At 32.8% G+C, this 27,659-nt stretch overlaps 2 protein-coding genes across 11 annotated transcripts in view; one reads left to right on the plus strand and one right to left on the minus strand.

Annotated features, from left to right (window-relative positions):
• The window catches only part of LOC143232890 (plexin-B-like), a 227,516-nt gene extending 209,773 nt beyond the window's left edge, over window positions 1–17,743 (plus strand). The window contains exons 34-37 of the mRNA XM_076468909.1: window positions 1,617–1,764; window positions 5,642–5,782; window positions 9,090–9,164; window positions 9,664–17,743. Coding sequence (XP_076325024.1) covers window positions 1,617–1,764; window positions 5,642–5,782; window positions 9,090–9,164; window positions 9,664–9,771 — 472 coding nt within the window. The 3' untranslated portion in view covers window positions 9,772–17,743. The remainder of the gene's footprint in view (window positions 1–1,616; window positions 1,765–5,641; window positions 5,783–9,089; window positions 9,165–9,663) is intronic.
• A 4,077-nt stretch (window positions 17,744–21,820) lies between these two features.
• The window catches only part of LOC143232891 (plexin-B-like), a 187,499-nt gene continuing 181,660 nt past the window's right edge, over window positions 21,821–27,659 (minus strand). For all 10 annotated transcript variants that reach the window (XM_076468919.1, XM_076468915.1, XM_076468912.1 and 7 more), the window contains 4 exons: window positions 26,183–26,330; window positions 24,748–24,888; window positions 23,605–23,679; window positions 21,821–23,225 (listed from right to left, as the gene is read on the minus strand). In XM_076468919.1, the coding sequence (XP_076325034.1) occupies window positions 23,118–23,225; window positions 23,605–23,679; window positions 24,748–24,888; window positions 26,183–26,330 (472 nt within the window). In that variant the 3' untranslated portion in view covers window positions 21,821–23,117. The remainder of the gene's footprint in view (window positions 23,226–23,604; window positions 23,680–24,747; window positions 24,889–26,182; window positions 26,331–27,659) is intronic.

Here is a 27,659-nt window from a genome sequence, read left to right on the forward strand (position 1 = left end):
CGAGATTCTCGAAAGTTCAGTTGGCAACAATACAAAACTTATATTGCTGATTCTTACACTCGAGAATCTGAAAATCTTCTAGAAATTTAGATAATAGGCGGGAATTTCCCAACACATATTTAACACCGTAAGTTAGATGCATTTCTAAATATATATATATATATATATTTAACTAACACAAACATCGATATCAAAATAAATATATATTAGTAAATTCGTTACAATATATAACTCTATAATGTTCTCATATGTCTTCACTACTAGAGTCCCAGTGCCTGGTCGATTGTATTTCCGCACTAGACCAGGGAGGAAAACTTTCTGTGTTGTTATATCAGCTTCTTCGTTGATTTTAATGTACACTTTGCATAAAGTTCAACATCAAATTAACTAATAACTTACTGTGAAATGTTGTGTCACAACACAAGAGCTCGTTAGAATATAACTGGAACATTCAAAATAAAATGTATAAGCGATACATTCTGACACCACTGATGTCATGAGTAATAACTGTGTCTGTACTGCCCAAAGATCTTGAGATCAAACAGCTAAATGGAAGCTTCCAGTAGCACATTTGTAAGCAAACTTGTTGGTTTGTAGGTTTCTATGGACCACACAGATATCCACCGTGGTTTCTCTGTATGTTTCGTATAACCAACAATGGATCTTGGAAGTGATTAAATATATGGTGTGGTCAATAATTTATAAATGGTACTAGTATTAAATAAATGTATAGTATTTCCCAGAATATTACACTTCTTAAGTATTATTGACTAATGTAGTTTGATGGTCCAATAGTACTGCTTAAGGAAGTGGTGTAACCAACTAACGATAGATGACGCTATTACTACTTAGATAGCGAAACAAACCTTTTGTAGGTAGTTCAAGTAGCGCTTAAGTAACTGTTACTAGCTGTTTGTACATTGAAATGATACAGTTTTCTTAATTATTAAGAAATTAAGTGTAGTAGTACTTACACAGATGGTAAAGCCAATAATTTAAAGGTGGATCTGGTGGTGAGTGGGTACATATTGATACCAGCTTGTTATATAGTTATTGAAAGAGAGTTTTAATAAATGGCTCCAGCGAATACAGAATCCATCATTTTACAAATGGCGAAAGTACTTAAGTTGGTCATGAGACTTAAGATCATTTATAAACTGTTCTGGTAAAATTTTACTGTTTATTTTATTTTCTACTATTTTGCTTGCAACCAATCCATCAGCAGTCTTATACTCTTCAAAACTATTAAGTCGTTTTGTTTGTTGTTTGCTTTTTCACTTAGCCATTCTAAATTATTTATATCACGAGTGGAAGTGGAGATATCACGTTTTTCTAAACACCCTGGTGGAATTTAAACCCAATATACTTTCGTTGTTTATAAGGATTTAAGGTTTACTGATTTACAAAGCTAATAGAGATGCCTGTATATTGTCGCTAAAGTTGTTGTTTGTGGAACTTCGCAAATACTTACTCAAGCACAAAAGTAATTGTAACCATTCTCACGAAAGTGACTGTAATAATACTTAGGTATGTAGATGATTAACCAGTCAGTTACTACTGATCATGAATACATAATTGTTGTTAATGTGCAACGTACTATTTTCTTTATGTTTCAGTCTTCCCCTTCGATTTTGGATCAACCTCCTAAAAAATCCAGATTTCATTTTCGATGTCCAGAAAACGCCAACTGTTGATTCCTGTCTATCTGTAATCAGTCAGTCTTTTATGGATTCTTTCACCACCACCGAACATCGCCTAGGAAAGGTCAGGAGTAATACGTTCTTATTCTATATAGGGGGTATCTGAAGCACTGAATAATTTATTATAGTCCCCCCCACACACACGTTTTCGTCTTGTTCTTTGACGATATTTTATTGTATATCGGTTCGTGTCAGAAGAAACTTTTATAAAAAAAAATATTCATTACGTACCCTTTAACGTCGTCAAACAACAAGATGATGAGGTGGGGTTGTTTATTTTGTTTGTTTGTTTTTCAATTTTGTGCAAAGCTACACGAGGACTGTCTATGCTAGCCGTCCCGAATTTAGCAGTGTAAGACTAAAGGAAAGGCAACTTAGTCATCGCCACCCACCACCAACTCTTCGGCTGTTCTTTTATCACAAACAGTAGAATTTACTGTCACATTATGTTGTCACCACGAGTGAAAGGGCAAGTATATTTAACGGAACCAAGATTCGAACCCACGATTAACAAATTGCGAGTCGAACGCCCTAACTATCTGGCCATCATAAGGAAGGAGGAGAAGTGTATAATGCACATTTTCAACAGATTTAATCACTAAAGCCATAGGAGCCTGTCTTACCCCCTAAGGTGGTTAATTTGGATGCTAATTTTAATTGTTTAGAATGTCAAAAAATAATACTCCAAGTGACTCAGCGGTGAATCTTATGGCTTACAATACTAGAAATTTGGTTTCGATATCTGTGGTATGCACAGCACGGATAGCCCATTATTTAACTTTGTGCAAGCAAACAACCAGAAAATAATGTTAGTGCCAAGAATGAATCTCTGACTAATAGCATTATAAGCGCTGAAGCTTTTCGCTGAATACCAGGGACTACTTGTTCACTTTTTGTTTTTTTGCGAAAACGGGACGCAAGTGATGGATTCGCAGATCCACAGTCCGGCTATCAGCAAGCCGTTCTTAGGGTTCAAAAGCACTTCGTTGACAAGTTCCTAATTTTGTGATTCATATAATATTTGATCCTATATAATGTATTCTCATGAACGGTTCTCAAGGTCTATAATTTTAAAGAATAAAAGTCCACTTCGTCAGGAGATAAAGTTTGAGCCTATCGTTTTTATGAATCTCCATACATCTCTTAATCATATAATTTGTTCGTTTATTTGTTTTTTGAATTTCGCGCAAAGCAGTGAAAGACTAGAGGGAAGGCTGCTAGTCATCACCACCAACCGCCAACTCTTGGGATACTCTTTTACCAACGAATAGTGGGATTGACCGTAACATTATAACGCCCCCACGGCTGAAAGGGCGAGTATGTTTGATACGACCGGCATTCGAACCCACAGCTTACGACTAGAACGCCTTAACGTACCTGGCCATGCCGGGCCCTTAATCAAAAAAACCTAGAATTATTTATTAATACATTTTAAATATATTTACTGTAAATGATTGCTTTAAATTTGCTTTCGTTTAATGACACTTTATTCGTTATAGTTAAGCACAGAACTACACGAAAATCCATTTATACTCTACCCACCACGGGTATCGAAATACTGTTTCTCGAGTTTTAAGTCCGCAGACATACCGTTGTACCACTGCGGGCCTTCTATGATAGTGGCTCTTATTATATTTCATGATCAGTATCGCTTACTTATTTGAAAATGGAAATATTTTTAATATGTTATTTAATAAGTTTATTTGTGATCTTGTACTAACTAATACACGATTATTACTACAATGACTGAACATTTGTGTGTATTTATTTATTTTTATAGCTAGTACGAGTTTCATAGTCTCTATTATTTAACCACTGGTTTTGAAACGTTACATTGCGTGCTTGCGTTTATGCATGTCAAATGCAATTTCAATTATATCAAATGTTATATTTATATACAATTGCACCATAACTTTTTTCTTTGTAATTCCTAGCGTTTAATCACTTTGATTTCAACACCTTTTTTTTTTTTAAATAAATCAGTTATTATTGGATATACAGTGTAAATTATTACACGTGTATTATGGAACGTACGAAAACAAATGAAGGAAGTAGTTTATAACGTGGTTATTTTTGGGATATGCAGGGAACGTCTTAAAAATATCTTTTAGTGGATGTGTAAGGATGATTGCCAAGTAAGATTGCCCACCGATGGGTCAGCGATAAGTTTACAAAATGACAACGCTAAAATTCGGCGGTTGGATTTCTCTCGGAGGACAAAGCGCAAAGTTCTCATTGTGCAGCTTGGCGTTAAAACAGAAACAAAGAGAATTAAAGAGGCCAACATTCGCGAGCAAATTCTGGCAGCAGTAAAATCGAAAAGTTTCCATATAACTGCTTGAGAACTACAAGAAGGTATATTTTTACTAAATCCCATGTAACTTGGTTAAAGTACATATGAACAGTTAATGAAAACCATGAATTGTGCTTTCCTCGCTGAAAAATTGAACAAAAACCAAAAATCCAAAGTTGTATATATATCTGTGTTTGGAACTTGCAAAGAGTATCTTTATACTAAGTCCAGCATAAATTAATCGAAATGTAGCTAAATAATTTATCAAAATCTATAAAATAATGGGTTTATTTAACTTTTTGACCCCTATAAATTGGCCAAAAATGGAAATACCCCATATTTTTTTATGTGCGAGACTTGCATGAAAGGTATCTTTGTACCAAATCCCATGTAAGTTGGCTAAAAATTGTGGAGTAATTATCAAAAATCCTAAAATTTTACTTTTTGCGATATATTCACGCTTCTATAGTTACTAAAAATGGAAATTTACACTATTTTTGGTTTAATATGTATGAAACCTATAGAATAATATGAAAATGGATCAAATAATGACAGAGTATTTGACTGTAAACCCCCAAAGTTATCTAAACATGCTCGTCCTTTCAATCGTGGGGGCGTTATAATGTGCTGGCCAATCCAACTATTCGTTGGTAAAAGAGTAGCCCAAGATTTGGCGGTGGGTAGTGATGACTAACTGCCTTCTCGCTAGTTTTACACTGCTAAATTAGGGACCTACCCTCGTGTACGTTTGCTCGAAATTCAAAACAAACCAAACCCCAAATTATGCTTTTTTGTTAGCTCTGACCTCCCCAAAAAAGACTCAAAATGGTCTAATCTATTTGTCAACGTGTTAAGCGCATGAAATATTATAGCTTTGCCAAATTCCATCTTAATTGCTGTAAATATGATAGTGTAAAAACCCAAAATATATATTTCAGGTTGTTCGACTTTTGAGCACATAAAAATCTCAATAATATATAAATAATAAAAATGAAAAAGGTGTTTGGATTAAGGTATAAATAAACCTACAAGTTTCAAGTCATTGCATCGAGAAAAGAAGGAATGGTGGTCCATTGCAAATTGTTTGGAAGAATAAATAACAGAAAATAGTATGTCTCTCTGAAGAGACATAAATATTTATCTTAATTAATTTATTTCATTAGAGAAAAATTAATGTAAATTTTTGTTAAGGGTTATCATTGATTCTGGAGCACCTAGTCAACTTGTTCTTTCACGTGAATAACTTTCGAACGTTGCTGTAAAGGAACCCTATTTAATTAGATCGACTCTTTTATTGTTCTTGATTTTCATAATAACTGTGTGAAAATTGTAAAACAAACAAGTCAGAAACGATTTCAATAACTCGTTAGTTTGCTTATAGCGGCGTTAGAAAGTTTGAGGTGTCGCTTAATCTCCTTGGCCCGGTGATGTTTTTTGATAATAACAGCTGTTTAATTAGTTTTATGTTTCTTTGAAACGTCTATCTTTCAGTCATTTTAAAATATCTTGTTAATCCTGAAAGTAACTGTCATTCCGTTATTTTCTAAATCTGTTTTCACCAATAGTGATGCATGTTTACTGTTCATAATATTATTATTATATCTCCAAAATTTTGAAGCGATTCTATTTTTCTTGAACCTTATTTTAGGATTCCCCCTCAAGTAAGCTGTTGTTTGCTCGGGACATTCCAGCCTACAAACAGATGGTAGAAAAGTTTTATCAGGATGTTGCAGCACTTCCGGTCGTATCCGCAGCACATCTAAAAGCTGCGTTGCAAAGTTTGTCCACGGTTAGTGAACGTTCGTCTAATATTTGCTCATTTTCTGTTGCAATTAATATTCTGTTACATAATTGTGAAGTGATGAGGCTAAACGAATGACGTTAAAATAATTCGTGTTTTTTGTGTTGTTTCTTTTTTTTTTCAGATGTTTGAGTAAAGTCACACAAGGGCTATCTGCTCTAGCCGTCCTTTATTCAAACCTCTAGACTAGAAAATGGCTAGTCAGCGCCATCTCTTGGGCAACTCTTGTTTGAGCAAATATAAATAAATCACTCAGTCTCTTAAAGTTCAAAGCGATATTTTGGTGGAAAGGAGAATGTGAAGGGGAAGGGTAATAGGTTGTGAACTATTTATCTGCATATTCATTAGTAGCAGGTATGTTAACTACACTATTACGCTCGGCTCACAGTTATCATATAATTTAACATAAGATGAGTCAAAGAGCGAAACTTGGGAAGTGGGTACATCAGATAGTTAAATGTTTACTTCTAATATTTTCAAAAGTGGAAAACGTTATTTTGTACGAAGTTATAACTTTTAATTTATTTTTGATATAATGTATGCAAGCTCAACGTGTATTTCAGGCGAAAGTTAAAACAAATTGTCCTCTTCTATCCTCCCTACAAATAAGTCCACTGTGAGCACAGCGCAAACAGCTTTGTTACTGTTAGCACTACTTAATATAATATAACACTTTCTAGGTTATATTCCTATCATTCCTGGACTCCACATAGCAATGTGTCCTTCTGGTACCACGAGAGTCTGTGTAACAACGTTTCCATTTACTTCAGGTTTCCCGTAATTCCATTTAACGCTAATTCTTGGTTCTACTTTTGGTACCATGTGACCCTACACCCTTGTGCAAATTAATTGAAACAAGACGGAAAATTACGATTTTTTCAATTTTTTGCGTTTTATTTCTGAGAATCCAAAAATTACTCACAATTTAAAACATGATATGACGGCTTTTATTTTTCAGAAGATCATTAATCTGCTTTGGCATCGAGTCCACGAGTTGACTTCAATCTTTACTAATTTTTGGATCGCGGTAAGACACCTCAATTAGCTTATCTTTCGTAGTACAGTCTTTTCCCCGAAGTCTTTCTTTACAAATCGCCCAAATATTTTCAATAGGATTTAAGTCCAGAGAGTTTCCAGACCAGTCCAGCACCTTTATTCGCGTTGTAGTCATAAAATTTTTCACAAGTTTCGATGTGTGGCACGGAGCCAGATCTTGCTGAAAAATGCCAGATCCATCTGGAAATCTTTTTTTCAATTCTGGAACGACTCTTCTCTGCAAAACTTCGATTACTGTGGTACTCGCATCATACCTTCTACGATATTTAAGCCTCCGACGCCATAGCAGCTGAAAAACCCGAAAACATCTTCTTTGAGGGATGTTTTACGAACTTATTGATGTGAGATTCTCGAAGTTTCTCACCTGGAGATCTGCGAACATGCAGACTTCTTTGACCCTGTACGAAGAAATGAGTCTCGTCGCTGAATAACACCTTCCTCCATTGTTCTTGCATCCAGTTCTTATATTTCAGACCCCATTGATACCGTTTTTTCTTCATTGAGTTGATAAGAAATTGTTTTTCTGACTAGTCTCCTTGCCCTTCTAACACAATTTCGAATGACATAATATTCCTCAAAATTTCGTCATATATTCCAAAAATAGATCGACCATACTGCAAAACACAGCTAATGACATCGTCTGTGTGAAAAAATGACTGTTAAAGGAAATCAGCGGGTCCAGCGAGCCTACACCGACCGCCATGCTGAAAATATTGTAAAATGACCATTTGTTTCAATTAATTTGTACAAGGGTGTATATAACACCGTTTCCACCTGCCTCGTTTTACGTGCTTCCACATAACATTATGCCTTGCTTTCGGCACCATATTGTTGGTCACAGTAATAATGTCTGTTAGTTCTACTAGTAGACTTAAAGAAAAAAACCCAACATGTTTTAGAGTTTATGACTTTGTAGTGTCCGTGTGGTGGTAAGCTACACTAAATGATTATGTTTCATTGTTATACTGTGAATGTACTATTTTTACATGAAACCCCATCGTGAACTATTATAACTGAACAATTAAAACTATAATTTTGTACTTATGGTAAACCTGCTCAAAAAGTACCAATTTTCTATTAATGACCAGATAGTTTGTTTTTAATTTCGTGCAAAGCTACACAAGGGCTATCTGCGCTAGCCGTACCTACTTTAGCAGTGTAAGACTAAAGGAACGGAAGCTAGTGGTCACCACCCACCGCTAACTCTTGGGCTACTCTTTCACAAACGAATAGTGAGATTGACTGTAATTTACTAACGCCACTACGGTTGAATGGGCGAGCATGTTTGGTGCGACAGGGATTCAAACCTGCGACCCTCAACCATAACAAAGTTATGCTAAAAATATTCTGTTTCTAATGACTAGATGAAAGAAAAAAGTTGAAACTAATTACACGTTGTATATCATACTGAAAAGTTTATAAGCTAAGATAATTGTTCTTTCTCTGTTAAACTGGCAAAACATACTGTAATCAAACATAATGGTTAACGAACCTTAATTTGTTTTATAAAAAGTATCATATTGCCAACCACATATTGTTTATTAAATCAATTAAGCAGCACAGTTGTTTCAATCGGATTTGAAAGTGACACTATGTATTGTTCAATAGTATAAAAACAATATAAGTATTTTCACATTATACACAGTGTGTTTCAAAATGTTAAATTATTAAGAACAACTGAATTCAAAGTGAACACTAATTCTTTGTTTTTGTTTTCTCATCAACAGTTACTGGCTTTGAGGTGAAACAAAAGTAAGATAATTAGAAATAAACATACTTTTAACTTGTTTAATATCATTCACAAAATAGTAGAGAATTCGGTTGAAGCTTCTGTAGTGTATTTTTATTATTATTATTATTTAAATCGATTTTGCAAACTATTGATGGTCCGGCATGGCCAGTGGTTAGGGCGCTTGACTGAGGGTGTCCCGGGTTCGAATTCCCGTCACACCAAACATGTCCGCCCTTTCAGCCGTTGGGGCGTTATAACGTGATGGTCAATCCCACTATTCATTGGTAAAAGAGTAGCTCAAGAGTTGGCAGATGGTGGTGATGACTAACTGCCTTCCCTCTAGTCTTACACTGCTAAATTTGGGACGGCTAGCGCAGATAGCCCTCGTGTAGCTTTGCGCGAAATTCAAAAACTAACCAACCAAACTACTGATAAAAAATTGCATTTATATTTTGGCAAAAAAAAAAAGCCATTGAAAAGGTTTTCAACTCAACCATATTATTATAGGCTTGTCAAGGAGAAGTGGACATTTCAAGTGCTCTGAAGGAGCTCTATACGTATGTGAATCGTTATAGAGGTCAGGTTAGTGATACTGTAGTATTATTGTAATCTATGCAAGTCTTGAGTAGAGAATTTTCTCTGTTAATGCAGTGAATTTCAGGTTTCTTTTTGGGGATGCATTGTATTATTTAAATGTGTGTTGAAGTTTGCTACCAGTGAAATACTTTTGGTGGGCATTAAGAAGGGCATTTATTGTATGATATATTAATATGAAAAAACTGAATATTACATTCGATAGAAAATTAAATACATTAAAGCATACTACCAACAAAACGTAAACTTAATACCTGTAATAAGAACAATGTTATTCTTTTCAAGTTTTCCTAAAGGTTTTTGACTTCTTGGTGTATGTAATTAGACAGAATTCTTAATTGAAGAATAAATTTATGTGTGTATCCATTGACCTTCGTTGGCGTGCTAGTTGTTTTAATAATCATTGTCATAATATGGCATTTATTTATTCATTTTAGTCTTGTTAAGTGTTTAAGATGTATCTCCATTTTTTTTATTTGTACTATAGATCCTGGAAGCATTAGAATGTGATTCAAATGGTCAACGTATTTTCCTTGCTCACAGACTGGAGGCTGTAGCATGTATGCTTGCAGGTGATGAAACAGTTCAAGTCTAGTTCGATATGTATAGTAACGTCTATATTTGCAGAAAATGAAACACCTCAAATATGGTACCATGTTTTCAGTAACATCTCAATCCCTAGGAGATGGAACATCTGAAATATGGCACCATGTTCATAGTAGCGTCTTTATTTGCAGAAGATGGAAAACTTCAAATTTTGTTTAACGTTTTTGGTGGCGTATTTATTTGCAGAAGATGGAAAACTTCAAGTTTTCTTCAACATTTTCAGTAACGTCCACATTTGCGAAAGATGGAAACTTCAAGTTTTGTTCTACATTTTCAGTAACGTTTACATTTGCAAAAGATGAAAAACATGCTTACAGGAGCAGTTGCTGTAGATGGGAAGTTTGAAATAGGACATTATATTAATATTATCATCTGTATCAGCAAGAGATGGAACAGTTCAGTTGCAGCATGATAGTTGTTAATCACATTTACTGTAATGCTTGTATGCCATGTTTACAAGTGAAGGAACAGTCAAAACCTAGATCTTTATTTACTGGATTGATCAATATTACATGGATGAAAACAAATCAACTACAACCGTTAGAACAATTCTGGTAAAAAGTGTAAAGTAACATATACACCTGCAGGTTTGACACCGTGTTTTAAGTAGTGTCTAAATTTAGTGGATACGGAAGAATTTAAATTTGTAACTACGTTTACAGTGGTACCTACATTTACGGAAAGTGGAACTGATTATATCCACTAACCTGTTTGACAGTACCATCTCCATTTATAGGATATGGAACACTTCATGTTTACTAACTATCAAATTTACAGGAAATAGAACGTTTTATGTCTGTTATCATGTTTACAGTAGTATTTTCATTGAGAGAAAATGGAACAGTTTGTGTTTACTATCTTGTTTAAGAGTATTGTCTCCATTTACAGGAAATGGAACATTTCATGTCTACTAGCATGTTTATTTTAGCATTTCCATTTAGAAGAAATGAAACAACTCGTGTTTACTATCATGTTTAACAGTGCCATCTTCAGTTCATGGTTACTATCATGGTTACAGTAGTATGTCCATTTAGAAGAAATGAAGGAACTCATGATTACTGTCATGTTTATGATAGTACCTATATTTGCAGTAAGTGTAACAGTTCAAGTTTAGTACGATATTTATTGTAAAATCTAAATTTACTGGACCTATAAATGTCACGTTTGCAACCATGTTAACAGTAAATCTATACTTATAGGACATGGAACAGTCAAAGTCACAATGGATGATGCGAATATCTCTTTCTAGCTGTGATCTCATATAGATGAGTTTTGTTGTAATCGTCTCTTTTGAAAACTGGTTTGGCCTTGAAGTCATCCAAGTGCCTGTAGTGAGGACACTGAAGGAACGTCTTGAAGATCTTTGGACTTTTTCTGAGGATCTCAGAGATAGAACTGTTTACAGCCAAATTTTGATTAAACAACTTAACCGAGACTTTACGTGTTTAGTGTCAAAGTGTAAATATGGTCCATGGAATCCGGTTTTGTTAGTCACTCCACTGTAACTTTCTAGTATTTCACTACTTGTCAGTGTTCTCGAAGAGACTAAATAGAGATGGTAATATACTTACACATCTAAAACATATCTAGACACATTTGTGTTACTGAAAAGTTGGTGCTACATAATTGCAACCAATGTGACTAAGAGATCACACACTTGCTTTATAATTTTAGTTCAAGTTATTCGTTTCGATTTTCGCTGCGCTTTTCTCTTGTTATCACTAATGCCACATAAACACTTTCTTCTTAAAGTAAACCTTGTGGCGTTTATTGTTCCCATGTTAATATTTTTCTCGCACTCAGTTATTATTACCGTGAAAGTTTTTTTTTTTCCAGCTACATTTGGTGTTTTAATGTCATTGGTAAACTCTCTCTTTACATTACGCCTATTTCTTTAAAGAGCGGTCTTAAGCAGTTTAAAAATTGTATCCGACCAACACTGTTTCTTTAAAGGCCTCTTAAAACGTGAATGAAAAAAATTTAAACCGTTTTAAAATGGCCGTTTCTTGTACGTGCTAGTAAATCGTAATAGTTCTATTTAAGAGATTTTTCGTCACCGTATCAATAAACACTGTGTTTTTATTCAAAATAATCTGGATTAGGTGGCCTGGATTTTTACGCCCAGTTGGTCACTGTTTTACCAGTGATTTTATACGTATAAAAATTGGAACAAAGTAATGTTGGTGGATAGATGATGGTTAATCAGAAAACTAATCTGACGCGGCAGAAAGAACTACTAATTTCGTTTCAGAGATATTCTTTCAAGTAGACTAGCATCCAAAAGGTTCCATTGGGCTGACATGTGAATTTGACAATCTATATCTGTGCGTCAGGTTTACAGAATTGTGACTTTAATAATTCCAAGATTGGTGATGTAAATATGTTGTCATTAACTATGCACACATACGTACATGTTTTTTGTGCAACTAAACTCAGTGTATTTTTCCCTCGTTAGCACCTTTGTCTATTATGAATTCAGATTCAAAGCGACAGGTGAAACCAAGTGTGTTTCAAAGCTTTCTTGCTGTTCTTAAACATTCGAATTAATGCTTTCTTCTTGAAGCTCTATCTCTGGTTCTAGCATCGGTTAAGTATTGCCAAATTCAGTAAACAGGGTATATAAATATACATAGATATATAATTCATCTTTTAATCTGTTTTATGTAATGAAATAGAATGAGCTATAGTAGCAGTCATAAATACTTGTATATAATGTGAAAACGAAATCTTTTTCAGCATCTAATTTTCGTAACTTTCTTAACAGTGTCAACAACATGAAATTAGTGCTTTATGAGAGATGAATTTTATTTGTACTGCCAAATATTCTTGCGATCACAAATTTAATATCAAATGTAATAAATATCATCAAAAGCAAAGTTGAGAAAGGGGAATTGCTTGAAAGTGAATTTTGATATCTCAATATAATCCGAAATAAAGTATTGTATGCTTTAAAACAATTCAAATATCTTATCGTACTAGTAACGTTAATTACAGTTTTTAGATGTTTATCGAGTTGAAAACGTTACTTTTATGGCTGTAAAATCAACGCAATTACGTTACTATGGGCACGACATCTTATTCTGAAGTATATATAAATTGTCTCAGTTTTAAACACTGTCAGACATTTCTGTATCCAGATAATTATTATACACAAACACCAAGGTTTACAAGAATTCAATATAATTATGTATTACTTGATATAATTAACCAATTTTTACTTGCTACAACCTAAATGTAGTTCATAATACTCATAAGTGTTGATCTTAATGGTGCTTTGCGTGGTGCATGTGCTTATAAGTTATTGTTAAGTGAATATTTAAAACTGAAAAGAATAAAACTAAACTTCAGGATAGGAACTATTTTTCTTACCTTGGGCCCTTATATTCCTACATTATCCATACGAATTCGAAGTTTATCATTTTTCTTTTGGTCTTGAAGGTGGCATGTTTTATGGATACTTAAGTCTGCATCTGTTCATAATGCATCACACAGACTGTGCATAAGGTAGCCAAAATATTCTGTAGAAATCTACTAATTTATGTATTAGGTGACCTTTTATGTTACTGAACAATACTCCTTTACTGAAAAAGTTCAATCCTATAAGTACTTTACTGAATAATTGCCGCATTATTTTACGCGCTAAGGTAAATCCTTAGGATGGTAAAAGTTAGTCCAAATAAATATTTTCATTTGATTTCATCTTACAGTTAGAACAGAAAAAAGACAACAAAAATATCTTTTTAATTGATAGATGGTCTTACTTCCTCATTCATCATGAGTGAGGAAGTAAAGCCATTAACAGGAGTGATAGATTAGTGATTTCCCACCCTTTGTATTTCGGACTGTGGTAATCCAAACTATCGTATATTTTCAGTTGATTTGCTCTACTGGCCTCTTATCTCACACACCGAATTTCAAGGGAATCCATTAAGAAATATAAAATCTACAATTTTGGTTTTCTTTCTTTGTTTTGTTTTTTTCTTTGCACCAAAAGTACAGAAACTTGAGAGAAAAACATATTTAACTTCTGTAGATATTTTTAAATTTGGGTACACTCGCAGATCTTTTCAGCCCACAATTAGAAGTCTCATTTGGAATAAACACAAGCCACATGTGCAAAGTTATTCAATAAAAAACGTTTATATGTGACGAAAATGGTTGCACGTGCTTGAAACAAAAAGTCACATTGCGTAACGGTCTAAAATTTTTAATATAGCTTCATATAAAAATAAATATGAAGTGTTTTTAGCTTTTTGCCAATCGGATTAGAAAAAGTTGATTTAGAGTAGCAGAACTATAATGCATAAAATGTAGAGATTAATAACATTGATTTGGCCAATCAAATTAGATTAGCAGTTTCTAGTTCAAGTTTTCAAAAGAATCATACGGGTTTTCATTGCCAACTTTTCAACACAGATTTAATAACTGTTATGAAATTATCCTAATTAAAAAGCATTTAGCGTCATGTAATACTAGCTTAATCAATTAGCATAAATAATGATTCCTGATACAGATGTGCAAGTTACATGAGAGTGATTATAAGAAACTGTTAATCTAAATTATATGGCATTACTTATAAAGAAAGTTATTAAAACTTTTAAAGAGAAAAATTATCACCTTATATATATATTTTTTTAATTTGGTTGGTTCTGTAAAGGTCTGTTCCGAGTATTAGGGTTGCGATCTTTAAGCTGCTGTTGGTTATTATCGAATGCCTCATTCTTATTTGCTATGGCTTGTTGATTTGTATTGTTAAAAAGTCATGATATCTAATCAAAAAGTGAAAGAAAAGGTACTTATCAATGCTATCTAACTGTAACTATCCTTTTAGCCACCAATTTTGATTTCATTCCTTTAGGTCGCACACTCAATCATTTTTGTCTACACTTTTATTAACATTTAACAATAAATATGAGTCTCGGAAAATTTCTTCACCCGTTTTCGGTTTTGAAAAAAAATGTTTTTGCTTACTAATAACCAGATGATATTTTCTTCCGAGGTGCGACATCTAGTGTAGTAAGGATATAACTAAACTCAAAATAAACCGTTTTATGCTAACTAAAGCAATAAATTGGTTTTACTAACTAACAAGCAAATGAGTTTTTGTTTTAATCATCAACCATAGTATGATAAGATAAAACTGTGTAAAATTACTTTTTGTTATAAAGCGTCCACAGAAAACTAAAGCAGAAAATTAACGTTCTTGTTTCGCAATCATTTATACAACTACGTTGAATTTGTTTTCTAGATTGCTTTTGTGATGCAATCATACATTATTTCAATGCTGTTTTATAAATTGCTTGAACTTTGGATAATAACATGTGGCATGATATTATAGCAGAACGTACAGGGTGAATATAAAGAAATTATTGTATTTAAAATAGTTATACGTTAAAATGATTTCAAAATGAGGAACTGAATTTCACCAAAGGCACTTTTAGAATAGCTAGTTTTATTCGGTAAAGTTTGGACACGATACAAATGTTTCAGAAGCTGTCGCCGAAGTTGTTCAATGTGCTTTTCATCATTCGTCGTCAGAATATAATTCTTAAATCGAACATGTTCGTCGATTCTTGTAATATCCTACACACTGACACGCAGCTTCGTAGTATCACTTCATTGGAAAGACAGGTGAAAGAAATCAATGCTAGTTTACGAAAGTAGCAGTTTGAATTTACAAACACAATGTACTGGATTTCATCTTGCAAATTAGAAAAAAAGAATCTTTAATCGATAGATGATTTTACTGTCTCAGTAATAATTGATAGTAAAACAACTATAAATATGGGTTTCAGTAAATCTCTTCACCCATTTCGGAGTTTACTTACTAATAATTAGACGATTTTTTGGATAAAGTTTAAGGTGTTCAATGTGCCTCTGGTTAAATTTTTTTCTTTACCGAGATAAGTATTTTATGATGTAATTGTTGTTACTGTTATTTTAATAACTACTGTTTTTTAACACTGTAAGAGAAGGTTCTCGTAACTGTACTTATGCATTCTACATGTGACAGTTTTCTTGCTACAAAAGTACTCAAGTCCGTACGCAGAATGTTTGAAAAGATATTCTAATTTGCGAAATCAAAAGTCAACACATGTTGTACTAAACACAATCGGCGTGGCATGGCCAAGTGGTTAAGGCACTCGACTTGTAATCTAAGGGTTGCAGGTTCGAATTCTCGTCACACCAAACGTGCTCGCCCTTTCAGCCGTGGGGGTGTTTTTATGTCACGGTCAATTCCACTATTTGTTGGTAAAAGAGTAGCCCAAGAGTTAGCGGTGGGTGGTGATGACTACCTGCTTTCCCTCTGGTCTTATACTGCAAAATTAGGGACGACTGGCATAGATAACCCTCGTTTAGCTTTGCGTGAAATTTAAAACAAACCAAAACACAATCAGTGGAGAAAGCATGACAACGATGCTACGGGGATCTGGAGTGTTCGCAACTATTTCAAACTCAAAAATACTAACGCTCCATCAGAATAATGTAAACTATAGAGAAAACGTTAAATACCATTAGCAGCTGAGCAATAGTGATATAAGCATAATGTTTTTATTTCACAAAAATAGGAGGTTCGGACCACCTCTACTTAATACTCGCTATAAACGTAAGCCTATAGATCAATGAAAGCCTTTTACTTGAACAACGTAGTTGTTTAGTATAAAAAACGTATGTGTCACCCATTGAACGACGATATAGTTATTCTCCATTTTCAAAGTTAGAGCGTTTTCTTAACTGTTGTTGTTAATTAAGGCTTCATCAACGTTTAGTTGCACTAATAACTTCGTTTAAGGGATCATGTGGTGTAATACTAATGCCCAACATTTCAACCTGTTTAAAAAGAAATCTTACTTACTGTAATTAAATATACTTAACAAGTAAGTTAACTAGAAATGAATCTATTATTTCAGGAGAATGTTATATTATGACTTGAGTTTTTGTAGGATGCTGTTGCGTTATTTATTCAATTTCCTAGGATTCTATAACATTTCCATTTCGCGTGACTACACTTATTTTTATTTTGCATTTTACACGATTTTGTCATTTACTATTCAGTGTAAATCATCATTTTAAATGTTTCTGTAAAAATGTTTTATTTATAAAAGTAATTTTATTTTTCTTTAAACTGACTTCAAAGTTCATAAAGTGAAATAACAAAATGTGTTGCGTTTTTAAACTGTAAACATATCAAATGCAATTTCTGATCGTTAAAATTCGCTAGAAAGATACCATTACATGATATCATATACGTATGATTATAAATGCCAGTACATTACTCCTCTGAGAATTGTATTAACCGATATTAAGTATTTTTTATTAGCGAGTTTATTATGATTTTGTGTAGTTACAGATGTGATTTTTAAGGCCAGCACGAATTCCACCTCCCCCAGTGTCTCTATACAACAGTTTTAAAATTAAATAATCAAATCCTTCCAATACAAAACAGGGTATTTTGGGGAATAATTTTCCCTAGAATTAAGCTTCCAAATTAGTTTTGCATTAAAATTATGTGCTTAATTAAAAATAGTTGTAAGAATTATCAAAATTGGATATATTATTCTGAAAAAAAGAAAATCTTATTCGCATATTAGAAATTTATATCTAGTTACGTAATTTTCTTCTGGTTACATATTCTTGCAATTTCTAGTATAATAGTGTTTTATTCTAAATTTTCCTCACCGTCAAACACAGACTGAAATATTCGTTATCCTTTTATGATGATATGTTGTATGAGGTATTTTTGTATTAAAGTTTTATTTTGTTACCTTAGATATAAAGGGATAATATGGATTAAAATGGGAATGTTTTCTTTAGTACACCACATTAATTTGTAATTTAAAAATGTAGATTAGTAAACATACTGCTGCTTGGTTTTAGACTCTTACATATGTAAAGGAAAATAATCCTGATTTACACTTTATTCGTTTATATATACATATATATATATTTATAAATATATGGAGACGAAATTAAATACTGAAAACAAAATCATATGTATGTCTGCTTTTTGTTCTCTGTACGATGTACTGTAATAAATTTGATCTGATTAATTTAGTGTATTTCTGGTTTCGTTCTTTCTTTTAATCCAAAATGCTACAAGTGGAATGTTTTACACAAATTAGGAAGGCCGAGCCAGGAAGAGCATTCGATATAAAGATCATCACTGTGTGTGTTATCACCCATTATCAGAGATGCTGGTTCGATTGCGTAACTTGTTTTATAGTAACTGGATTAAAAAAGACCCTGAAATATGCATATTTCCACACATTTTAGGCTTACTTCACTCACAGTATATAACTATATATCGTACGGCTCGGTATGGTCAATAGGAACTGTCTGACGATGACCAGGTAGTTAAAGCATTGGAATCATAATCTGACGGTCGCGGGTTCGAATCCCTGTCGCACCAAATATGTTCACCCTTTCAGCCGTGAGGGCGTTATAATTTTACGGTCAATCCCATTATTCGTTGGTAAAAGAGTAGCCCAAGAGTTGGCGGTGGATAGTGATGACTAGCTGCCCTTCCCTCTAGTCTTACACTGGTAAATTAGGAACAGCTAGCACACATAGCCCTTGAGTAGCTTTGCGCGAAATTAAAAACAAACAAACAAACAATATGACTCCTTAAAATGTTCTGTTAAACACAATGCATTTCTTTCATCACGTACGAAATGCATCAATCTATTAAGCCTCTCAGTGGCACAGAGGTATGTCAACAAAACAAAGGTGAATGTAAATGTACTTTAGTTAGTAAACAGTTTGTACAACAACGTATTGAAAGCTTATCAGTTTCAAAATGGTTAAATGATATGTTGTAGATTAAAATTATACGTTTATTTGTTAATACTATTAAATGCGGTAAAGTTTAGCTTTAACTAAAATAAGACAGAAACCATACATTAGCTTGTGTTATCGCTTCATCAAATAGACTTAACAAATGTTAGGCCTCAGTGGCGTAGCTAGGGAGGACAAGGGGGTACATCTGTCCTCGGGCGCAGCATCGGGGGTGGGGGCGCCAAATTGATGTTACATAATTAGGAATTATGGCTTACATTTTGTCACGAGAGGGCGCAAAAACTGACTTTGTCCCCGGGCGCTGAAAACCCTAGTTAAGCCTCTGTTAGGCTTAAGATAAGAAACCCTAATAGGTTTAGGCTTCTAAGATTAAAATACTTTAGTATTATTTTAGTGGTTCTGTACTTAAAGACATGTTGGAATAAAAATACTGGTTTGACCGTAAATATTTTGCAGGTCTGCTAATGTAATTGTAATGTGAATAATTCATTTTTATTAAGAATATTATTTGTCTGGAAAAATTGATCACGCCAATCATTATTATTCAGGCGACCAGAAAATGGAAGTTATGAAGTGCTAGATTAGAGCTATTAGTTAAGAACATTCTCATAGCACGTTGTTAAAATCTAATGCTACTTGCTTTGTTGCCATTTTTTAACTGTTTGCAAGTCGTTTATTTGGTTGAAAACCTCTGATATTTTTATATTCTCGTTAGATAATGCTTTGTTCATTTTTGAACAATAAATATATAATAATACAACAGAGAACTAGAATTACATTGTACTATAGTTATCGAGCTGCTGTTTCTTGTTTGATTTGTTAAACACTTCAAAGTAGTTCCGACTTATAAAATAAATTATATAAAACCTCATTCAAGATATTCTAATATTTTATATGGTACTGACTGTTTGAATAAAAGCGAATTCCGTGTATAGACTGTGGTGCTAAGTCTGGGGAGCTTGTGAAACGTTTGTATATGTAAATATCCTGAAATTTGATCCCAGCACCATAACCTTGTAGTTCTTTAACCCTCCCCCTTCAGATTCTCTGGTGAAAACATTCGTTGTTAAGCCTAATAAATTTAACTTATTTGTTTAGTTAACCCTTTATTTTTATCTAGACATTTATGCGTCTGTATGATACAATGAAGGTTCTTTGTATCCTTTCCGAGTGGCTTCACTTCTTGAACACCAAAATTCTGGAATTTATGATGTAGTTTTTTAACGCTCACTGCTTCAGGCATTCGTTTGCAGCACACCCTTGTTTCGAACACCAAAACTGAATGCAATTACTAGAGACAACTTGTGCGTTAATCTTGGAAAAATAATAATTATTTTCAATAAACAAAGAACGTACATATATATAATTATATACTGAAGGCAGTTTCAGAACTGGCTGTATAGATCAGTTTTCAAGCCCACTGTTGTTCCTGTAGCAAGGCCAGTAAGTAATACATTAATAGTTTATCATCCACTGTGGTTCATTATTAATTCCGTGGCTTATGACTCTTAAACATAAGGTTTTTATACTTGTACTGTGCTCAGCACAGATAAGACTATTGTGTAGCTTCGTGCTGAATGACAAACAAACATACTTTAATCTATTCTGTCATATAAATTATAATAAAAATTGATTTAAAAGTTGTGTAATATAGTGGGAAATAAGCTCTTAATTTCTATATATGCGATTAAAAAAAAACACGTTGTACAACACAAAAATAAGTTCATATTCAGCTGTATTATTAGAATCATTATAACTTCCTCGAATTACCCTTGCCATTATATGACAGTTAACGAATCCGTCAAGACTATTATTTAATAAGTGACTGTCCAACAGAGTAAATTCGCTATAACATGAATTTTTTAAAAAAAAGTTAAGTTGAATAACGTGAACTAAACTCTTCAAAAGGTCAGGTTTACTTTTCGCCCGTAGCAGGGTTGGACAAATCCTCAATTTACTGCAAACATGAGGTTCCAGTGAAATCCAAATAAGTTGAGTTTGTATCATTTATCACCCCACGTTTACTAACGTAATAAAGGGGGAACTGACAGACCTAAACTTATAATCTCTCCCCTCAAGGTCATGTGGCTTTTTCCTTGAGGCAGATTTTCAAAATGTATATTCGAAACTCATTAGAATATTGCTTCATAAAATCTGAAATGCTCAATGAAAAATATAAACAGATAATGTTAAGACAGTGGAAAGAGTATGTTTTCAGCATTTACTTCCCCTACTTTTAACAACTTTGAACTAATATATTGCAATACTCGAATGACCGCTTCTTAAAAACTTGTTGAAGAACAGTCAGTGCAGAGGTATTTTTGATCACTGGTACCAACTTATACAATTAATTTGAAATAAAAAAGGGGAAAGTTTTTGTCTGTTTGTTGAATTTCGCTCAAAGCTACTCCAAAGTTACATGTCCCTAATTTTTATGTGATAAACTAGACTTACTAGAAGATAAGTGGATAATCAACAACACCCGTCACCAATTCTTGTCTATTCCTTGCCAACGAATACTGGGACTAATCGTCACATTATAACATTCCCACAGCTGAAAGGCGAGCATGTTTAATGATGATAATCGAATCTGCGACCCACAGATGGCGAGTCAAGTGCTCTAACTACTAGGCCATCAAAAATGGCAAGTGTTAAACGGATGTTTTGAAATTTCGCCATGATTTCCGTACGCATAGTCGTACGTCTACGGACTTTGGATGCTAATAACAAAGTTTCGATACATGTGATGGGCACAACAATTTCAGTAATTATGGGATTAAAAGCAAAAGTGAGGTTCATTGATCTGAGAAAGGTAACTAACCTAATACACTGTACAATAATGATTGTTTACTTGAAACATACATCATTTACTGTACAGAGCATGTGTACATGTAACTTGTAAAAAAAAACAAAGACAAAGAACAAAGTGAAAAATGAATACAGTTTTTAGCTGCTTTTGATTCGAGATCTCTAAACGTTTAAACGTGATTACATGTATATATAGAGACAGTCTTAGTCATTCTGGAGCCTCAGGCAGGATTCAGTAAATGGGACCCCATAATGATAAGAAATTTCAGAAGTAGATTAATAGGCATAATATCAGACGTCCTTCCGCGCGCGCGCGTGCGTGCGAGGGGGGCTGGACAATTGCCCAGTTTGTCCAATAGGTAAAACCGCTTATGTGTATATGAATAAAAATGTTGTAATAATATCATTAATAAACGGCAATACCATCCTTCCAGTAACATTGTTTAACCAATATTTTATTGTTTGTCAGTATAGATACAGAATTACCTGTTGATAGAAAAATACCTGACAAAGTACGGAAGTAAAGGAAAACAAACCCTACTTTTTGAAACAAATATATCAGTTAAGTACATGTGCACGTATAAACACAATTTTTATTTTTATTTTTTTACAAATGTAAGCATAATATTTTAGCGAAAAGTTCACACACAGGTACATAGAAGCTATCAATAAATATCAAATAAAGAAACACGCAAAACTTGATTAAAGTTCCTTATCATCATAATGATCAATAGAAAACACCATCAGTCAATCATGTGTATAAACTATCACTGAATAATTAAAATCTTGTGAAGCATGCTTTCCTTATAATATTCAAAGACACACCGCAATGTTCAATTACTTTGTAAAAGATTTATCTCAAATTGAAGAACAGATGAGATAATTTTGTGAGAACAACTCTCTTCAACAATAGCTACACTTTAAAATAAAACCAAAAAAGCATATCACAGGCAAAAACTAGTTGTATGGTTCTATTAAATTACACAGGTATTATTATCTTATTAACCTAATCTATACAAGAACAAGACATTTAAAATGAAAAAGTCCTTTCTTTTATAAAAACAAGAAAAAACCTTCTTAACACATACATACCCATTTTCCCACATTCTAAAACACCAGTCTAAAAATATTCTGTCCAATTGAACTGTAATGCTGCATAGGAAATCCCTTCGGGTTTGACTTCGCTTAACCCCTGTCATTACATTATTCCAAATCTACAAATTTGATGTACATTAATATATATCTATACATATATATATATATATATATACATATACAAACATTCTTCCCATTTCCATTAAATTAAGAAACCCTGTGTTTTTGAACAGGCACTGGCAGTTATTTTACATACATACACTAATGTTAATGAGGTCAAGAAAAATGGTAAAAACATCTATGTATTGATCTCAGTTAGGAGAGTCAATACCAATGGATTCTTTGGCCTTCTGCTACTGGAATGTTGCTGAAAAGATTCAACTCCCAACTCTTTATACAGATGTAAGCACAAGCAGGTTTGAATATGTGTATATCATTGGGTAACATTTTTTTTTTTTATGTTATATCATATCTTCCATGTTAACCTTTACACTTATTTTCAGTGTAGTTTGCATAGTTTGCCATCCATACCACTGGTACGATGGTTTTGATTCAACCATCTCTGTGAAACACTCCTAAAGCTCGATTTATTGTTTTTGGCACCCTTTAATAAACTACTGTTATATATCTTTTTCTTCAACACAGGGAAGCCTCTTCTCCTTGCAAAGCACAAATTACTATTTCAAGTTTTTGTGCTAGGTGAGTCTGAATACAGATAGGATCATCCTTTAGAGCTTCACAGATCTAAATACAGAAAAATAATACATTCAAATTATATTTCAGAAAATGTTAAAAATTTATAATGCAGTTGCTCTCAAGATATTTCTAAGCAATCTCTAAAAATATGCCTCACATATTGTCACTAGCTTATTAACTTAAATATAATAAATAGTTAATATAAGTATAATAGTTAATTATATAATAAAATAAAATAAAAATATACTTTTTATTCAGACATACATAACAATAAATAACTATATCCAATACTTACATACTTTTTGTAATGATAACAGATAAAATACAGTAAGATAATTTCAGTTTTATCTACATTTTGCGTGGTATTTGATATGATGTCTTTTTTTTTTTCAGTATTTTAAAGTTAATAGATGTTAATTTGAATTACCTCTTGGATGTATTTTTCAACATAGATGTACAGGTCTTTTACTGCATTCATAGTGTCAAATTCTCCATGATGTTCCTATATAAATAAAATGCATTAATTATTATAATAATATCAATTTGTGGGTTTCAAAATTTCACTCAAAGCTAAAAAGAGAACTATGTACACATAGCCACCCAAAATTTTAAATTAATTTTAAACTGTTAGACTAGTGGGAAGAATGTTACAATACAACAGCACCCAACACCAACTTTTGAGGTACTCTCATCTGGGGGCTTTTACCATCACTCTTATTGTGCATCAATGACCTCAAAGTGCAGAGTGCATGGTTGCAAACCATGAATCCTCAGATTCACAGTCTAGGCACACTAACTATAAGACCATGTGTTGTTCTGTTAAATAATACTTTGCTTGTATTCTCACACATACATTTACATGACTGCATTCAAAAAAGTAGTGTAAACAATGTTATGAAAATTGCTGTGTAGATCATTATTTTTAAATTTATTTATTACAAACTGGAGTTTTTTTATGAGTCATTTCTACTAAGATGAATAAAATAATGTGTCTTTATTAGTTCAATATTTTGATATTACAACTTTATCAGGAGCTATCACTATTCTACTAAACTTGTAGGATATTATTATTCTTTGATGAAGTTTTAATAGCAAAATATTGAACTAATAAAGACACAATCTGGAGATATAGATCATTATCTCATTTACTGTAATTAAATAATGTTCCAACTGAAAATATTTTGTATTTGTTCAATCCTGTTTAACTACATTTTGGACAAATGACTCATAGCCATGGATACCATGTATTATGACCATGATGTTATTATAACAAGACTGTGTATGTTATTTTTCACAGAGTGAAGTTGAGATATGCACACTAAGTTTCTTAATATTGTTTTGACTGATGTACTCAACAGCAGAAATGACTTTTGAAACACACACACACACATACACACCTTATATAATCACATATGTGAAGGGCAACTGAAACACACTAGTGTTATTTGTTAATAATTCTTAATGTAAGTTTAATTATTAACAAATTTGCTTTTCATCTTGAGAAACCTCTAGACTTCTTATTTCAACATTTTAATGGTTATTTCTGTTTGTAATTTAAATAATTACTCACCAATGAAAGTCTCTGCATACTGGCACTAATCTCTTGATCAGTGATGGCAGGTAACAATGCTACTTCTTCATAGAATTTTGTCACCATCTTCTTGTAAGAAAGAATATCCTTGGCAAATAGTAGCTTGTTTGAAGGTGAGTCCTATGGAAACAAAGAATTTTATGATACATGCAAAAAAGTGCAAGCTTGTTTGAAGGATTGTTTTTGCTTTGTTTTTTTTAATTTCGTGCAAAGCTACACAAGGGCTATCTGCACTAGCCGTCCCTAATTTAGCAGGGTAAGACTAGAAGGAAGGCAGTTAGCCATCACCACCCACTGCCAACTCTTGGGCTACTCTTTTACCTACAAATAGTGGGATTGATTGTCACATTATAATGCCCCCATGGCTGAAATGGCGAGCATCTTAATATTAAAAACACAACTAATAATTTTTGCAAAAGATGAATCATCTTAGAATTTTTAAGGATATGGTCCATATAAAAGTAGCTATAAAACACAGATGATTAACACAAGTTTTCATATGATTATGAAATTCTAGAAAGCAACATGTGTTAATAGGATAAATATTGGTACTATAATAGTTGGGTACTGTAAGTATAATTGTTTTTCAGGAGATGATAACTGTTTCTGTGCACATTTAAAATGGTAAGCAAACTGAGGTCAAAGTTTAAATGATTCAACTGTACTTCAAGTGTATTACTTATGATGATTGAGCAAGAAAAATGACAAACGTGTATCCTTATGCATAGGTAACACTTTTTCAATAATAACTAATTATTTGAATAATTTATACATGCAGGCTAAAAGCACGAGCCTTGAGTTGTGAACCTCATTTTTATTAAAATAAATAATTTAAATTTCTGGTCTATTTTAAATTAAGGAAACTCAAAAAAATAACAAAAATACTGGAAAGAGAATTCATGAATGTACAATCAATACTATAAATTTTGTTCCTAATTTATCTGTGATCTCATAATTTATGTATGATTTAATTGCATAACACAGTAGCTTAGTATAAAGTTCTCTCCCACGCTTAAATTTCAATTTATCTCTCAACTGTTTCTTAGTTAAACCGTAGTTTAAGTATCAAGTCCTCCTGTTCAAACCTCATTTTACATAATAACTCTTTCTGTTGAAACCTTAGTTTAAATATTAACTCCTTCTGGTTAAACCTTATTATAGGTATTATATCTTCCTCTTGAAATTTTATTTTAAATGTCAACTCATTTTGCTCAAATTTTAGACAAGGTATTAGCTCATCCTACTCAAACCTCAGTTATGTATAAAATTTCATTCAAATTTCATTTTAGGTACTGACCAGTTTTGCTCAAACCCTGATTTAAATATTAACTGCCCTTCTAATCAGACCTCAATTATTTACAATCAGATAATTTTCACTGTTTACTTATGATACTTCAAATAACTTTTAGTTTACCTTTCCAAGTCTATGTTCATAGGTAGAACATGCATCCATGAGAGCCTGGGCAATGACTGAGAGGCAGGAATCAAGAAGAGGAGTTTTGTTGATGTCCAAGATAAAATCTGGGTTTTTAATGAAATTCACCCAAAACCTCAAGGGCAGACTGTAGATGAAAACATACAGATATACAAACACATCTGTAATATTGAAATATGAAATTAAAATGAAAACTAAGCAGATGTAATATTTTCATTAACTCTGAAAAATAATGCCATGTTTTTTCCAAAATATCTACTCAGCTAGTCTAATGTTTTAATATTTAACACTTGAAAGTCTTGCTTACTAGACTTTTACAAACACTTTAACTCCCCATCAATGATTCTGTTTTTTAACACATACTTGTTATTTGTGCTATACCATTAGTGCTTAGTGGTCATTATTCTACTATGGTTCTCTTAACACATTATTATTTTTGCGATACCATTGTTAACACTTCATGATCATTTTTCGACTACACTTTTTGTAGCTAATAATCATTATTTCTGCTAAACCCTTGTGAACATGTAACTTTCAGTGTAGTTGTTTTATTATACTATGTTATTTTCATCACTCAATATATAACAAGTATAATTTTTACTCTATCCACTATAGCATTTACTGAATGCAACTTTCATGATTTGAATTATAAGTATAATTTTGATGGGAATAACCTTAACAATGTTATGTAGGAAAGGGATATTGGTGTATTACTTGATCGGTGTCCTTTTCCTAGTAGTAGGGCAAATAGAATTTTAAGTTGTATCTTCAAAAATATTGAATACAAATTTAAAGAGGTTATAACTTCATTGTACAAAAATCACTGGTTTGGACACATTTGGAATATTCTGTTTAGTCTTGGGCTCCTTACCTTAGTAAAGACATTGAGTTGTTGGAAATAATTCAGAGAAGGGTTACTAGAATGGTGCCTAGGATAGAGAGATTGTCCTACAAGAAGAAGCTGAAATCTCTCAAACTGTCTTCTCTTGGAAAAAACAAAAGTTAGGGGAGATCTGATTGAGGTGTTTAAGATTGTACATGGAATCAAGTGTTGATGCATCATTTTTTTCCATATTTGAAGGCGAGAACAGTAGGACTAGGAGACAGTGTTATAAATTTTGGCAAGATAGGAGTTACTCTGTGTTCAGAGTTTTATTTTCCTAATAGGGTGATTAGTCTTTGGAATGGTTTCCCTTCAGATGTTATAGAGGCAGTAAATTTAAGTGAATTTAAGAAATAAACTTGATAAGTATATGAACAATAAGAGCTGATATTAAGATTTTTTTTTGTTTTGTAATTATTTTAATTTAGTTTAGAGGATGGAACAGCCAAGATTGATCAACACATCCTATTTTGTCCAAGAACGTAACATTGTGTTATAATTAACATTGTTTTAATACATATTAACTTCCAGTATAAATACTTGCTTGAGTCCACTCAAATGTTAAATAACGTC

This window comes from Tachypleus tridentatus, chromosome 11 (genome assembly GCF_004210375.1).
Source record: "Tachypleus tridentatus isolate NWPU-2018 chromosome 11, ASM421037v1, whole genome shotgun sequence".
Taxonomy (NCBI): domain Eukaryota; kingdom Metazoa; phylum Arthropoda; class Merostomata; order Xiphosura; family Limulidae; genus Tachypleus; species Tachypleus tridentatus.